This window comes from Cydia amplana, chromosome 15 (genome assembly GCF_948474715.1).
Source record: "Cydia amplana chromosome 15, ilCydAmpl1.1, whole genome shotgun sequence".
Lineage (NCBI taxonomy): Eukaryota > Metazoa > Arthropoda > Insecta > Lepidoptera > Tortricidae > Cydia > Cydia amplana.
In genome coordinates, this window is record NC_086083.1 from 11,082,779 (window position 1) to 11,099,950 (window position 17,172).

Below are 17,172 nucleotides of genomic sequence, written 5' to 3' on the forward strand. Positions count from 1 at the left end.
GCCAGCAGCACGGCGGGGAACGACTTGTGCGCGTCCGCGTAGCGGCACTCGAATATGGCCGCTATGTAGGCGTGGAGGAGCACTAACAAACTTGCCTACCTGACCAGTAACTCGAACTGGTGGTGGTGCAGCAGGTGCTTGTTGCTGGGCAGGCGCTTGGCCAGGTCGCGCACTAGCGCTGCTCGCGCGGCGCATGCGCGCAACGCCAGCAGCACGGCGGGGAACGACTTGCGCGCGTCCGCGTAGCGGCACTCGAATATCGCCGCTATGCAAGCGCGGAGGACCTGGGAGGAAAAAGGAGATGTAATAGAGAGTATTACTGCAATGTTTTGCTGCCAGAATGCAGCACTAGTGACTTAAGTATACCAAAGAGTAACTTATACATAATGTACGTTAAACTGTTTTTTTGACAAGTTTTCACAGACAATCAAACATGACACTGATACATCAAGGCGGTTTGTTTACAGGCCTACCGGGAAACGCGAAATAGAAACTCAGCTATCAGCCTCTTTATCGCTCGAATATGCAAGAGTGATAGTGAGGTTAGATTACAAAATTTCGACTCTCGTTTGCGGTAGACCCTTAGATTGTGACTTACTGTGGGCGCCGCCTACGCAGAGTATACGCGTAATATTCCCTATTAAAATGCAATAAAAAAAAGTTCACGGTGAACATTTGAAAGACGCATTATAACAAGAAATGAAAGCGAAAGTCTAGGGGAGCTTTCGTCGGGGCGTCACGTGGCAAAGCGGTGTGATCAGTGTGTACGGAGTCGCTTGCGTACGTTTGCATTTCATTTGCTTGCTATGGACGCCGCACGCCTCGCTCGGGCTTTGCACCCTAATTTCGTCCGTAGGTTAATTCATAAACCTCCAACAAATCTAACAAGTTGTTCATAATCGTTTGTCCCTATCCATAATTAAGACATTTGAGTTTGAATAAATGTCATATACTAAGAAAAAGTGACCAAGGCCTCCAGTGCCTCAGGCTGGAATCGAACCAGCGTCCTAAATTAAAATATTTTCTGAAAATAATTTAATTTGTTCTAATACATTTGAGTTTGTTAGAAAGAGACAAGGTTGAAGTTCGGATGGTAGTGTAGTGACCTCTAAGCGGCGCGCGGAGTTGGTGACGAGCACTTGTCCCGCCTCGGCCGCGCCCAGCGGCGGCGCCGCGGGCGGCACGATGCGCGGCACCACAGCGCGCAGCGCCGTCAGTCTGCAAACAGAAAATGAGAGGTTAACGAATGAATGAAAGAATGAAATCTTTATTTCAGGCAACTAGTGGCCCATACATAAATACCTTAAAACTAGCATACATATAATAATAGTATTTTATGCAACCGTTGTTTAAGAGAGGTCAAAAAAGGCGAGTGGCGTGAGTAACAATTTGAGGCGAAGCCGAAAATTGTTAATACAGGCGACACGAGTATTTTTTGACTCGGTTAAACAACGTTGCATACAATACTTTTTCTACGACCAAGCACTTACTTTGAAATAAAATTGTAAATTTAACAAATATTTTTAATTCAAGAAGTAGCAAAAATGGAGGGTACGGGCGGGAAAAGAATGAATGAATGAATGAAATAAAAAAAACATGTCTATGGTTCACTTATTTGTCAGAGATGACATTTAAAATAAGGTTGGCAACACTGTATTTCATTCAATATTTTTAAAGTGATCATTACACGAAGTATCGTAAAATCGCCAAAAAGATACTGCGTGTAAGCACGAATTCTTTTTTGGGGAATAGACTAAAGACTTGTCTTGACAACTATAAGGTAGGGTTTTAAAGGTGTGTGCACGACCCTTTAAATGACAAATAAAAGTACGGGAGTAGAAAAAAATATAAACTAAACACTAAAAATCACAATATGATTGCGATGCAATAAGCAATCCCGCAGTGTCAGGGAGCCGGCCGCGGACCGCTAAAACTTGACACCCTTCGGCCACTCCTCCTTGATTAATGCTGTGGCCTTAGTCCATCTAAGCACCGACTTTGACAGAACAAAATGTGAGTATATCATTGTAAACGTCATATTTTCATAGACAAAAATTTGATTACTAGTGCTTGTAATTTGGGCTTTTTCTAAAATAAATATTGAAAACCCGATTCTCACAGATCCTGGTGTTTTTGGGTTCTTTCAACTCAGAATCACTAGCATATTCAATCCTGATGATAAAAATATGTCCCAAAAAAATTTGTATGAAAATTGTACATTCCACTACGTCACGTCCATACCAGTGAAAAATTTTCTCATAGTAAAACGTGACGTAATGGAATGGACAATTTGGGACATCTTTTTTTAATGGCGGGATGGAGAATGCTATCGATTCTGAGTAGAATGAGCCCAAGAATGTCCAGATTTGAAAGAATCAGGTTTTCTTTAAATAAATGTCATATAGTACTAAGAAAAAGTGACCAAGGCCTCCAGTGCCCCAGGCTGGAATCGAACCAGCGTCCTCTGCTATCGCGGCAAGTGCCTGTGCCATTCAGCCACTGGGCCACAGCGGCATAGGTCGAATTTTTCCAAGTATATGCACTTCTTACTGAAGGCTTATGGCGCCCCCTGGCCACCTCTAAGGTAGAACAGTATGGTTCGACCTTTCTAACTGGATCAATATTTTCTGAAAATAATTTAATTTGTTCTAATACAATCAGGTTTTCGATATTTATATTAGAAAACGCCCACTTATTATGTGATCCAAATAATGGAAATCGAACGTACTTGGGATGCTCGGCGTTCCTGGCGGTGACCTCGTCGATGACCTCTCTGACGCGCACCGGGTCCAACGTCGGCAGGGGAGGCTGGTGGATGCGGGCCGAGGCTCCCTCTGGTGGTCGGAGAATACGCTGCTGGTATGTCTGCGAACGACACAGAGCCTTAGATTGGACCGACTGATGACACAGGACGATCGTGGGCACGGCATACGTAAAAACGGGACAAGTGCGGGTCGGACTCGCGCACGGAGGGTTCCGCACCATCAACAAAAAATAGAGCAAAACAAGCAAAAAAACGGTCACCCATCCAAGTACTGACCCCGCCCGACGTTGCTTAACTTCGGTCAAAAATCACGTTTGTTGTATGGGAGCCCCACTTAAATCTTTATTTTATTCTGTTTTTAGTGTTTGTTGTTATAGCGGCAACAGTAATACATCATCTGTGAAAATTTCAACTGTCTAGCTATCACGGTTCGTGAGATACAGCCTGGTGACAGACGGACGGACGGACGGACGGACGGACAGCGGAGTCTTAGTAATAGGGTCCCGTTTTTACCCTTTGGGTACGGAACCCTAAAAACGGGACAAGTGCGGGTCGGACTCGCCCACCTAGGGTTCCGTACTTTTAGTATTTGCTGTTATAGCAGCAACAGAAATACATCATCTGTGAAAATTTCAACTGTTTGGCTATCACGGTTCACGGTTCCTGGTGACAGACAGACGGACATTGGAGTCTTAGTAATAGGATCTCGGTTTTACCCTTTGGGTACGGAACCCTAAAAATTGTTGTGTGGGATGGGGTGTATATCAAAGTAACAATGTGTTTATAATTTAGGGAGAAGTTATATGTACAGTCAGCAGCAGAAGTTGCTAAGCGGGCGAGGTGTTCGAAATTACCTTGACACACTCTTATTATCTTAACAATAAAGTCGCTTCAAGATCATTTTGAACACCTCGCCCGCTTAGCGACTTCTGCTGCTGACTGTATGAAGTAGGTATACAAATGAACTGTATGAGTTACTCAGAGACGAGCCGTATTAACAATAACTACAGACCTGCGGGTTAGGATTCTCGTTGAGTTGCAGTTGCATCGCGAGGTCTTGTATGTGTTGCAGCACCAGGTTTGGATTCAGCGATTCTAACCTCAGTTGTTCTGGTAGGTTCCTGAAACAAATACAATTTTAAATCAAAAGCAATAAAACTATGGAGCATAGAAGGTAGGATCCTATAGAAGTTGTACACGCGTGCCTCCGTGAGGGACAAAACATACGCAATGCGACACTATGATTGGTCGAATTTACTTGTTGCCCACCATAATCCATACTAATTTACGGTGTGGAATAACAAAAATGTGAGACTGTGACAAGGACAAACAATAATAGCGCTTTCGCTGCTACTCCTGCTGAAAGATAGATAAGACTATTACGTTCGGTCATTTCCCCCCACCCCTCATGCCCGATCCAGTTAAAATAGATTCATGCTATGGAGTATGGACACTACAAACATGCCCCTATATGTGACTGTGAGGCGTGGTTGAGGCACAGAAACAGGAACTGCGAATTATGGAAACCAGCATGCCGCACTGGACGTGCGGAAATGAAATATGATCCCATAAGGAACAAGCAACTCTCCAATCCGCTGCAGCCTTCATGTTTGTGCCATAGCAGATAAAGTGAGTCGATTCCGCTGGTACCGCCACGTCTTGGGAAAACCATCAAGCCGGCGGTTACCCAGGTACCCAGCTTTGTGGAATGTGAAGGACGGGCCATCCTATCATCATCATACCAGCCCTTTATCGCCCACTGCTGAGCATATGCCTCTCTTTTAATACACCACTTGTTTCGGCCCTGAGCTTGTAGGGACACAATGTAACAGGAATGCTGACAACGCATTCTAGATGCAAGCCGCGAGGCGCGGGCCTCGCCAGTTGTCCCCCGCCTTGCGACTTGCCCGGTAGTTCCCAATTGCGTATAAGTAGTGTAACGTTTTGCTAAATTTACTGACTGATTTAATTGGTTGTAATTAATTGTGTGTTAATATTTCCGAACGATAATAAAATCTTAATTGATATCCAGTGACTTTCAAATTAACATTCCTTCTGATCCCGGAGTTAGTAGTAGTGATTAGAGACACCTACAAGCTAATCTCATCCAGAAGTGACCTGCATTCTCCCAAATGTCGACCACCCAACGTCCACAAATTCCACAAACTCCATACTCACTGCACAAGCTCGTCCCATATGTCAGTAGGGCGCCACGGCGGGCCGCGCTCGGCGACCAGCCCGTTGAAGAACATGGAGTCGAGCAGCCGCATGGCGAACGGGCACTGCGCCAGCCCGCGGCTGCCGAGGAACCCGGCCTTGTGGAATGTGAGCACCGGCGATGGGTGGATGCGGATGATTGTGAGGCAGTGCCTGGAAACGAGGGATAGGATTAAAATGTCTTTGAAATTTAATATGGTTACATTTCTATATTCTGGATAGAAACGGCTTTGGACATAGTAGCATGACAGCCTTTGGTGTCGGAGGCCAAGATCCACTTCGGGTCGTTGCGCCACAGCAGTAAGTAAGTACATTACTATATAGTCAGATTCGGAGTAGGATCTTTCAAAGTAAGGAAGAGTTTTAGCAACTGTAGCAACTATGTCAATCTCATGATCATAGCAGTGCTATTAGGTCTTTTTAAAGGGTTGATAAGAGTTTTCTCCGTCCATGACACGCTTTTACTGATCATAACTGACCTGTAACCCTCCAACAACTTCGCTAATCAGAGCCGTCTTCATTGTTGGAAATAGGTAGGATTTCTGTTGTGTTAGGAACTTTTTGTATAATATACTTTATGTTGCTATGGTTGTCCTAATAACAAAATTGTCAGTAAAAGATAAACATTGAACAGAGTAACTTGTTTTACTACAACATTCATGAGGACATGAAGACGGCTCTGATGTCTTTAATGGCGGAAAGAAGGCAGAATCTGCAGACAGTAGCTCCAGTTGTAATACCATTACCAATGTTAGGTCTTCTTGGAGGGATGATAAATCTTCTACAGAATACAACTGACCTGTAACCCTGCAGCAACTTGGCCAAGGTCCTCATGAACACAGCCCTGATCTCCTTATCCAGCATATGAGGCGGTGAAGCTGCAGGGGGTGGTGGCGCGAAGGCTGAGTCAGCAGACCGTAGCTCTGGTTGTAAGACCAATGCTAGGTCTTCTTGGAGGGATGATAGGAGCTTCCCGTCGGGACGGGGGATGTTAACACCGGCGGGGATGTGGAGGGAACCGACGTCCAGGTCCGCTACTATTACATCTAACTGGAAAGTAAAAGAAAATATGTTAATATAGTCGTGGGTTGCGACGAAAGCAGTGGCGATGGCGATACGTCTATTAAAAAGTTTTCGCGACTGAACAACGAAATTTCTAAATACGGCTTTGTCCAGAAAGGTTGGTAAAAGGTGTGCAATTGTACTTCTCTATTTTGAAATCAGCGATGCAGATATTAACTAGTTATAACGTAATTCTATCACACATTCTTACCAACTCCGAAACCTCTTCCTTCAAACTGGAGTGGACTCCAATAAGGAACGGCGTGGGCGTCGCCAGCACCTCCACCAGGCCGGACGGCAGCAGCGGTATGTACACGTGCGCGTAGCGGAACGGGAACATGAGCGCGGCGAGGGCTCTACAGGCGGCCGCGAGGCGGGCAGCCGCGAGGGAGACTAGCAGGACTTTGTGCTCGGACATCACGGCGCACCAGAGGGTTACGGAATTGTGGATGCCTGGAAACATTAGAAATCAGTTTTTTTTTCAATAGCCCGTTTTAGTGGCGGAAATAGCACAACAACGGGAGTTGTGGGGATCAAGGTGAGAGGCCTTTGCCCAGCAGAAATCAGTTATCTATGGAAAATATAACAATAGAGTTTTCTTAAAATATGAACAGGTTGAAGCTGCCTGCCAGGTTGCCACTGTAGCAGCGGTGGTGCGGCCGGCGGTTGAAGCGCCTGACGATCGCCTGCGCCGATATTGAAGCGGACCTAAAGGTTGCCCACCAGTGTGTTGTTGGCGGAGTCCTACACTTTTTTACTCACCTAATAACCGCAGCAACATGTGCACGGATGTATGTGTGACGGGCAGCGGCGGCGCGGCCGGTGGTTGGAGCGCCTGGCGGTCGCCCGCGCCGATGCTGAAGCGGACCTGCGGACCGCCCGCTGGAGGCACTAATACACAACCCAGCAGGTTTCCCACCAATGTCTCCAGGGGTACGCCCAGGTTCTCTACCCATACTGTGTAGATTATGCCTAAGCAGTTCTGGAAAACAAAATAAACCGTTCTTAGAAGTTAATAGCCTCCCAAGGCCCATACAAGAAATAAATTCAAAATTTGCCAGTGAAATTTGAATCTATAGTGCAGGACCATAAAATTCATTTTCTTTTGTTTGAAAATCGAAAGTGATTTATAGACTTGCCAAGATTCGCATTTGTAATAACTATTTACTTCAGTGTAATATGGTTGTATTAAAAGAAAATGAGAGCGACTAAGTCGAATTGTATGCATTGTGGAAGCGGCCGTAAAAATGCCAGAGCATTTTTAATTCGTCACGTCAATTTCCGTTACGCGAAAAACCGTTACGAATTCCTAATTTATAAACTGCATTCAATGGAATGGCGAAATAAAGTTAGTGCCGGATATCTTATTAAATGTGTTTGTAGTGTGTAACGCGGGGCGCCTATAAAACTCGATTCCTATCGGTTTACCTTTTTCACACCTTATCACGCTTATACTATATTCTAAGGTAGTAGTATAAATAAAATAACCATGTGCCAATCTAAACCAGTCGAGCTAACGTGAGTAAAGTCAAAGAATTTAATTTCCGTTGCACCTTGACACAGTGACAATCAATATGAAAGTCACTAGAAACCTCATACTATTGTCATTGTGACCAAGTACATAATGGGTAATAGGAAATTAAATTCTTTGACTGTACCTGCCTGTTAAGGGTGGAATCACATATATCAGCATCGATCCGCATTTTATATATACCTATATGAGAAATGGCTCGTTAGTTGAAACATGCGTAGGTACGCAATGCGTGCGTACTGGGCTATAACCGCGAAAATCGTCATTTTTCTCTGTCACTCTTATTATGTCTTAATGAGAGTAAAAGAGAAAAAATCCCACAATTAGCGAATTACGGTTTTTGCGGTTATAGCCCTGATAATTGCAGCTAGCTACACGTTATGCGGATCCTCAATTCCTCACGCCGCTATGCCCGCTATACGGTGTGTGAGCGAGATAGTCTTGAACGTATGAACTAATGTGAAGACCGGCTTACCCGAAAGGTGTCCAGATAGTCCTGTCGCGACACGATGACGAGGCACTTGGGCGCATACATGATGCTGTGGTGCGTGATGTTGGCCACCGGCCGGGCTCCGACGCTTCGTCCCTTGAGTGTACACGATACTATTGATACATTGAGCTACATAAGTGATCTCCTTACCCGAAAGGTGTCCAGATAGTCCTGTCGCGACACTATGACGAGGCACTTGGGCGCGTACATGATGCTGTGGTGCGTGATGTTGGCCACCGGCCGGGCTCCGACGCTTCGTCCCTTGAGTGTACACGATACTATTGATACATTGAGCTACATAAGTGATCTCCTTAATACCCGAAAGGTGTCCAAATAGTCCTGTCGCGACACTATGACGAGGCACTTGGGCGCGTACATGATGCTGTGGTGCGTGATGTCGGCCACCGGCCGGGCTCCGACGCTTCGTCCCTTGAGTGTACACGATTCTATTGATACAGTGATCTCCTTACCCGGAAGGTGTCCAGATAGTCCTGTCGCGACACTATGACGAGGCACTTGGGCGCGTACATGATGCTGTGGTGCGTGATGTCGGCCACCGGCCGGGCTCCGACGCTTCGTCCCTTGAGTGTACACGATTCTATTGATACAGTGATCTCCTTACCCGGAAGGTGTCCAGATAGTCCTGTCGCGACACTATGACGAGGCACTTGGGCGCGTACATGATGCTGTGGTGCGTGATGTTGGCCACCGGCCGCGGCTCCAACGACTCCTCGTCCTGCAACAACAAGTACATTGGTTTAGCAATGCTCGGCTTTATGGCGTAGGCCGTAGAATACAGTTTGCAACCAAACCATGGTTTTACGATTAATATATTGAACTCCTTGTCCCAATCCGTTTTTACATACCTATTCCCTGCCTTATTTAACATATACAAATATATGCAAAGTCAAATACGTGTTTTTCTTGAATACCCATTTGCGGCAGCATATTATGTATATGTAATTGTCTGTATAAGTAGTTGTTACACATCCATCAGTATATCTAGTTCAGACCATGCATTAATTACAAACCAAAGAGGGAACTTGCGTAGGACCGGAATGTGTGAGGAAAAAACGGTTAACAGTAAACGTTTGCATTGTAGTGTTTTATAGAGTATGACTACCTGCCTTAAAAAGGCATACTTCTGTTCTGATGAATGTAATAAGTACTCTGTATATTAGGTACTTAGTCATAATCACCAATTCCCTAACCAAAATGTACGCAATGTTAACGTGCACTACTTATGTACAGTCAGTAGAAGAAATTCGTAAGCGAGCCAGGTGTTCAAAATAACCAACACATACTCTGCTGCGGACTACCTTTAAGCTACCTATGTCAATGTACATCTAGAATCTAGATGCAAGTTTCTCCTCACTTTGTGTTTGTACAGTCGCCATCTGATATATCGGAGCGACCAAGGTGTTCACAATAAATATCTGAACAAGCACTGTAACGCCTTGACAATAGAGGCGTGCTCATATATTTTTGAGCACCTTGGCCGCTCCGATATATCTGATGGCGACTGTACAGACTTTGCTCCAAGTCTGAAGCATCTGCTCGTGTAATAAAACTCCTAGCTGAGTAGAAACCGCGTTTACTGCCATTCATCTCCGAGCTAGCGTCGCCGGCGAAGTTTCCGTTGTAATTAAGCCGCTCTTATTACCGTTGTCGCTGGGATAGTTTGCCGGGAAAGTGCGTCTATAGGACCTGAAATCCCAGTATATACCTACCTACAAATAATTCTATTCCTTCGCTGGATCTCGAAAATAAGTACTTGAAGACGCAAGACAAGCCAGCTAAGGATAAAGTCTGAAAACTGTACATTTGTACCTCCTTATGTCGATGAAGGGAAGAACGGCAAAATTAAGTGTATAAACACCAACACATTTACCTCTTTAAGTGTTATTTAAGTGATCTTTTTTAGGTTCCTCGTTTTGGTTTACGAACATTAGTAGTAGATATGAACCTGGTTACATGGAAACCTAGGCGTGCGACTCGCACTTGGCCGATGTCTTTTTTAAACCAAAGACTTACGCAATAGAAACTAGGCTAATTACATACGTTACGCACGTCAATCATTTAGTGTATTCAAAAGTAATAAGAACAAATGACGTTCATAAACATAAAACCTTCTTCTTCTAAATGCTTTGCTTTAACCTAATTAACATCACAATTTGTCTGCTTTGAGCTCGAAATCTAGTGTAAGTAGACCTCAAATTCCAAAACAACTTCCGAGAGGGGCTGCCATTTGTAACTTGAAGCATTGGACCTAGAAGGTGGAGTCGAGAAATAATAATAACTTATCACTGACCTCATCATCTCATCATATATCGTTCGAATATGCAAGAGCGATAGGTATAGAGGTAGCGAGAGGATAGAGAGGTGGTTTTCAATTTTTGATGTTGGCGGTAGGCCCTCAGGCCCGTACTAAATGCGTTTGGCTCAATTGCGCTTGATGGTTAGGAATAACACCGGAGCTATATGCAAATCCTTCCACTGTCGAACTGCTAATGACCGTGACTCATGCGTCATACTTGCGAAACTGACGCTCAAATGACGAACGACGGAACTGACCAAGTATTTAGTATGTAGTTGTGGCGTTTTCTTTGACGTGGAAGTAAACTAGATATTTGGAAGATGCTATTTGTGTTTGTTTAGGCTTTTTAGCCGCATTCCATTCTACGATTAAGTTGCTATGCGGTGTTGTCAAACCAAATACCAGGTCGACGTTACTATACTAAATGTGTAAGAAGCTTTTATAAATAATAGCTTGATTAAACAAAAATGTTAATGTTGCAAAATGGAGGCCTGTACTCTGTACTACAGTACAATCGCTCACCAAGTATGACGAGAGCACGAAGTTATTTCATTCCACAGATTGCTAAAGCGCCAGGATCTCAAAAGTCCCTTTGAAAATTTTTCTTTTGTGTACATTTTCGTGGAAAGAGAAAATTGTCTGGAGGCGCGTTTGTAAAATTACGAGCGAGTTTTACCATGAACACTACATAGGGGTTTTACATAGGGAAGCCAGGAGTTTGTAAAATGCCTTGTAATTATGTATGATTTTTGGAGATATCTGGGGCCCGTTTCTTAAAAGTTGTAAGCGGATGTCACTTTTTGACAGCTTTTGTTAGACCTAGCTTTCGACCAAAAGTTAACTTGGAACGAGGGGTCAGGTGAGGACCTGAGAAATATTATACAAAAAGCGAAAATGGCCATGTGGTCTTGCTGTCGAATGGCAGGAGCAAGATGGGGCATAAGACCCAATATTATACACAGCGGTAGTGAGGCCAATTATCGCCTACGCCTCCGCAGTCTGGTGTAACAAAACCAACCAAAAGACGGCAATAGAAACTCTAAACAGCCTGCAACGCACAGCTTGTTTAACAGCGACAGGCGCCTTCTCCTCGACTCCGGGGGCGGCCCTAGATGCACTGCTGGACATTATACCACTCCATCTGCAGGTGCAAAAGGAGGCCAAGCAGTGCGTCTACAGAATATGCACGCTAAATAGGCCAAAATGGCGCTCCCAAGCATTAGCCAAACTAAAGGCCTGGGGTTTTGCAAATAAAACCCTTAGCATGCCCACTGATGACACGCACACCGAATGTCATTTCACCAAACTGTACACAGTAGAAATACCTCCTAGAGACAAATGGACTAACAACCAAATGTACGTTGAAGAGGGAAGCCACATCTGGTAGACGGATGGTTCAAAGAAAGGAAATGATGTAGGATGTGGGATCTATGGTGAGAGACCTAAGCTCAGAGCTAGCGTCAGCATGGGCACAAAGGCCTCAATCTTCCAGGCAGAAGTCTTCGCCATCAACAAATGTGCGGAGATTAACCTGGACAGAAACCTAAGACACCAACATATCTACATCAACTCAGACAGCCAGGCTGCTCTGCTGTCACTAGAATCCCTTGAGTCAAACTCAAAACTAGTCCAGAACTGTAAAACAAACCTAAACAAACTGGCTAACTCCAACAAAGTCACACTTAGATGGGTACCAGGGCACTCCGACATTAACGGAAACGAAGAAGCAGACGAACTTGCAAGAAAGGGCGCAGACACACCCCTGGTCGGCCCAGAACCGTTCTGTGGAATCACAAAACGGGATGCATATTCTCTGCTCAGCTTAGAAAAAAGAGAGCAATCGATTGGTGGAAGTTCGCTAAAGGACAAGTACACTCGAAAGCTCTAATCAAAGGGTTCAACAGCAAAATCGCTAAGGAGCTTCTGGGGCTCAAAAGGCACAAAACTTGCGCGGTGACTAGAATACTGACTGGACACTGTAAGTTGAACAAGCACATGTTTCAAATTGGCAAGAAACAAGATGCGACATGCAGGTTCTGCCAGGAGTCAGAGGAGACTACAATGCACATTCTCTGTTCCTGTGGACCACTAATGTCAAAAAGAAGTACCTACTTAGGGCGGCATGTATTGCAACCCTATGAGGTACAGAACGTTACGGCCCAAAGCATCTGTAATTTTCTGGATGCAACGGGCATTAGTAATGAACTTTAAAGGGCCGTCACAATAGATCAATACTTGGTCGACGTGACACTCAAAGGCCCGATACCACCCCAATAATAAATAAATAATAGACCTAGCTTTTGTCCAATTATTACAAGTTATAAACTTTTGAGAAACGGGCCCCTGGTAGAACTTCTTTTGTAGTATGCGTACCTCTACGGTTCGGACATAGGCACTACGTATACGTACGTAAACCACGTTTCTTATCTTATGGTTTGTTTATGGTACTTTTGTATATATAAAGAACGTTCAAAACGTAAACAGAACGCTCGATTCAATTTACTGTAAATTCGAATATACATGGCAGCCCATCGGAGGAGGTGTGATCAAAGCACCAGAGCATTGCCTTGCGCGTTAACGCAGATATCTATACGACCACGTAAACAAACAGCTCGCCGACATTTTATTGGTTTTTATACCTATTGTGCCAGCAACTAAAATCTCTAACACTTTGCAAATAAGTAAAATACAGTTACTTCGTATTCATATCTGCATAAGTAATTACAAATAGGTACTTGTACAGTGTATGGAGGTAAAACGGAGTGTACACTGTACACAGAAATAAATCGACTCCGTTTTTTAGGGTTCCGTACCAAAAAGGTACAAAGGGAACCCTTATGTTTTACAAAGCTTTGCGACAGTCTACTCCGCGCTAGACCGAATGCAGTCAGCAGCAATAGTTGCTAAGCGGGCGAGGTGATCAAAATTACCTTGACGCGCTCTTATTCTCTTAACAATAAAGTCGCGTCAAGATCATTTTGAACACCTCGCCCGCTTAGCAATCATTGCTGCTGACTGTACAAGGTTCACGGTTAATAACAAATATTTTGGAAATAGCTTCACCATCCAATAATGGCTTCCTATTTGCGCACAAATTTGTTCTATTGTGTCGACAACATACCCTTATTTGTATTACCTATTTATTTGCGACTCAAAAGACACCAAATATTTTCTCCAAGATCAGAGTAGGTAACGTACACAAAACGCCATAAGGTACCAGGGAGAAAATCGAGCCAAGGTTATTTACTAGAGTATTTGCTCATTCGTGATTCCCGGTCGGTATTCGTAATTGTGTTTACCGAGGTTGTCGGAGATGTATTACGGGTAACGTATGTGTTAGCGTCGAGATGTTGAGAGGATGAAAAAGATTGTTTATAGATTGATTTGTGAGATTGGTTCACGTTGTAAAATTCTACAGTGCTTCGTGTATAGATTTATAGCTGAAATCGTTTTTCGTTGTTCTAAATTAAATTAGATGCTCGTTTAGGAGAACTTATTGCCTTTATACATATATTTTTGAAATTGCTAGTATACTATACATTGATCATTAAAATACTGGATAAAGATTTTCCTAGGTAACCTGATGGCCTACCGCGAACCACGTTCGACGTGTTGCCTCCCTGTCACACTTACGTACGAATTTACAGGTGTGACAGAGAGGCAACACGTCCAACGTGGTTCGCGGTAGCCCCTCTGTTGTGCGTCAAAAAATTATGTTTAAACGATTTCTTACAATTCTGACTTAATTATTCAATATTCAAAAGCCATGGTATAATAATATACTCCGCCTGGTACTCTCTTCCGAGATTCGCGAATGACCTAACTGTCACTTGCCTACGTCATCATGCTGTTTACAGGTTCTCAAACTTTAAAATGTGGGAGAATTTTAACCAACGGTGAAAATTATTTTAACGGCATTAATTTTCAGTTATTCATGTAGAAACATAGTAAAATAAAACAAATCTATACTGCCCTTTTCACTCCTACTCTTACAGTTCCGAATAGAACAGCCAACCATTTTCGTAACAAAACATTAATTACCAAGCTTACGACGTGAAAAGTTTGGAAAACACTGCGACTGCTGACACTGAGCGAGAAGGAAATAACAATTAACACGCGTTCGACAAGGATGACGGTCAGGGACAAAATGGCGGATTGTCATATGTGACAGCGCTATCCTGTGTTGCCAGTAGTGTAAACAGAATTACCCGAACGTCTGAAATTTCTTTCGTGAATCGGAAGATATTGCTAACGAATAATTAAAAATGACGTGTTATTGTAAAATTTAAGATAAAATACATATAAATGAAAATTATAGAATTATAAAGAAATATTTTAACTTATTAACCATAGATATAATGTACCCATGTAACATGTTATGTTGAAATAAAGTGGCAATCTTATTGTGACGTAGGCAAGTGACACTCTGGGAAGAGAAGACCGTGTTTTATTAGATCATGTTCAAAAGCTAAAAACATTCTATGATACATATTTAACTAACATTGACTGTTTAGTTTTTATTTCAGTCACACTCGAATATGCGAAGGAAACGCAATGAAGCATACGTATTTCATTTTCCTTACGAACGTTTACGATTATTACGTTGTTATGGAAATATGCACCGTTTCGCCCATTTGTTCCGCGATTCCTTATCGACAGGTTGCATTAAAACAAACTTGGCCTAATAACGGCGAACACTTCACATCTTTGAAATAATATAAATAAAGTTGCATGAAATTTAGTGTAACTTAAGGGCACGTATTCACTATAAACATTTTTGATTATAAACAGTGCTGGTAAACAATGAGCTACCATAAATAAGACTTCGAGATGACGCGGAAGTATGGGGAATTCTGTTATTCGAGTGACCGAGATGTCACATAAGCGACAATATTGTGAGTACAGCTTTTATTACAGTTACTTCTGATATCCGCCCTCGTCCGAGCTTTTGTCCGAGAAAAACAGATAGTCATGTCACGCGACGCGACAATCGAAGTTGGCGGTATTTGTAATAGCAAGTTCTTAAGAAGTTTTAGGGTGTTACCACACCAATCGATCGACGTGAGATCTACAAAGACAATTCACACACAAGGAAGAAAGGAGCTTAATGCCCTGCCCAGTGCCACCCCAGACGGAAAACCACACAGTGCCAGAACACCATTAACACTAAACAGCTTCTACACAAAGGGACGTAAGCGCCAAACAGTTCCTATTCCTACCATCGAAGACTCAGTTAAGTGATCATTCTTGAACCGTATTACAATGGTCTAAGGCTTAGAAATGTTTAGTCGAATGTACAAAGTATACTGAAGGAACAACGCCCATGGCGCCCAATAAATCTATTTTAACAAGCGATATCCAAACAGAGCGTTACTCACGCGTGCCCATAAACCTGAAAGCGATCAAACCGCTGGCTGTAATCGAACAGCGAATGAAAAGAATATTTCAGTAACTAGAAGTTGCAATAAAATTTATATTTTGTCCCCAAACCTTCAGAAGACCCTTTTGGCTTTTTACTTTCCGTACCAATTTAGGCAAGTTCTACGTGTTGCACAGGTGTTTTCTTCTAAAAATATAGTCCACAATACGTCATGAACAGGTAATTAGGCTAATTACCAGCTAAACACAAAACGAATTAGGAAATTAGAAGAATATAAATCTATATTTCGACCCAAACAGTTAATTACAATAACAGATATTCCTAGTTGTTTCTAAAGGTGAAGACATAAGGGTCAGTTTTGCCCTGCAGTAGTAAAAAACATCGCGTGACAAGATCAGTAGGACGAACAATAAAAAGCCTAAAGCACTGGCACATTTAAGTATATTAATAGATGGGCCCGAGGACGAGTGCGTATGTTGCTTCTTGATATGTAGAGTACAAACATCGACACTGTTAATTGACAAATCATAAACCTTATTGCAAACGTATAAGGTTCATCGGTGGTCAGTAAAGTGTTGGTGATTACACTACAATACTATTAAGTACAGCTATTATCAAGTGATCTCGGCTTGGTCTTGTGGAAAAAAAAAAGTTCGCATGACATTACGAATAATTACCGATAGATTCGTTTCATGAAAACATTTACAGATTTCACACTTCTTGCAACTCTCGAAGGATAATGAAAATTGAAACAACTCATCCAGACTTTTCTAACAAACAAAATTAGTTTGCGTTGTTTTATCGCAGAGTTCCAATGGCCACCTCCTGTCGCTATCATCAGATCAGCTCCATGTCGTCATAATATTGCATTGTCATTCGATGTATGCAAAATTTCAGTCCAATCGGAAATCGGGAAATGTGTCAAATTATATTCTAGAAAGATGTTCTTGAATGTTGACTCAGAACATTCATCTTGTAGAAATATAAATGTAGTACCTAAACCAATTATGATAATCTTTCTTACTAGCTTCTTAACGACCTTTGTATGAATTGTTACTTGAGTGCCTGTAAAACGGAGCACTTTCTATAAAAACAAAACGCAGCACTAAGGAAATGAAACACCCTGCTACATTTTATCGTAAGCCACATCCGCCATAAGAATAAAACTCTATTTAAGTACAGCCCAATCTTCCGCATTTCCTTAAGTGCTACTGACGATCACAGGAAAAACGACGACAAGGCGTCTCAGTGCCGTTTTTTGGAAATCTCTTTTGTCAGTCCTGTGGTAGACCATGTCGGTCTCGCATCGGTCTATTCAGCCACCAAAAAAGGCGTTTCTCCGGCGTTACACCATAAACCGTCTGGAATAGACGCAAAGGCCAATGATGACTGACGATCAAAAGAAAAGTAG

The 17,172-nt window shown here is 42.9% G+C and overlaps 1 protein-coding gene across 1 annotated transcript in view; it reads right to left on the minus strand.

Annotated features, from left to right (window-relative positions):
- The window catches only part of LOC134654586 (myotubularin-related protein 13), a 97,763-nt gene that overhangs the window by 48,173 nt on the left and 32,418 nt on the right, over positions 1–17,172 (minus strand). The window contains exons 4-12 of the mRNA XM_063510055.1: positions 8,687–8,800; positions 6,806–7,025; positions 6,255–6,496; positions 5,781–6,031; positions 4,943–5,134; positions 3,777–3,885; positions 2,729–2,865; positions 1,107–1,218; positions 100–284 (exon numbers count right to left, since the gene is read on the minus strand). Coding sequence (XP_063366125.1) covers positions 100–284; positions 1,107–1,218; positions 2,729–2,865; positions 3,777–3,885; positions 4,943–5,134; positions 5,781–6,031; positions 6,255–6,496; positions 6,806–7,025; positions 8,687–8,800 — 1,562 coding nt within the window. The remainder of the gene's footprint in view (positions 1–99; positions 285–1,106; positions 1,219–2,728; positions 2,866–3,776; positions 3,886–4,942; positions 5,135–5,780; positions 6,032–6,254; positions 6,497–6,805; positions 7,026–8,686; positions 8,801–17,172) is intronic.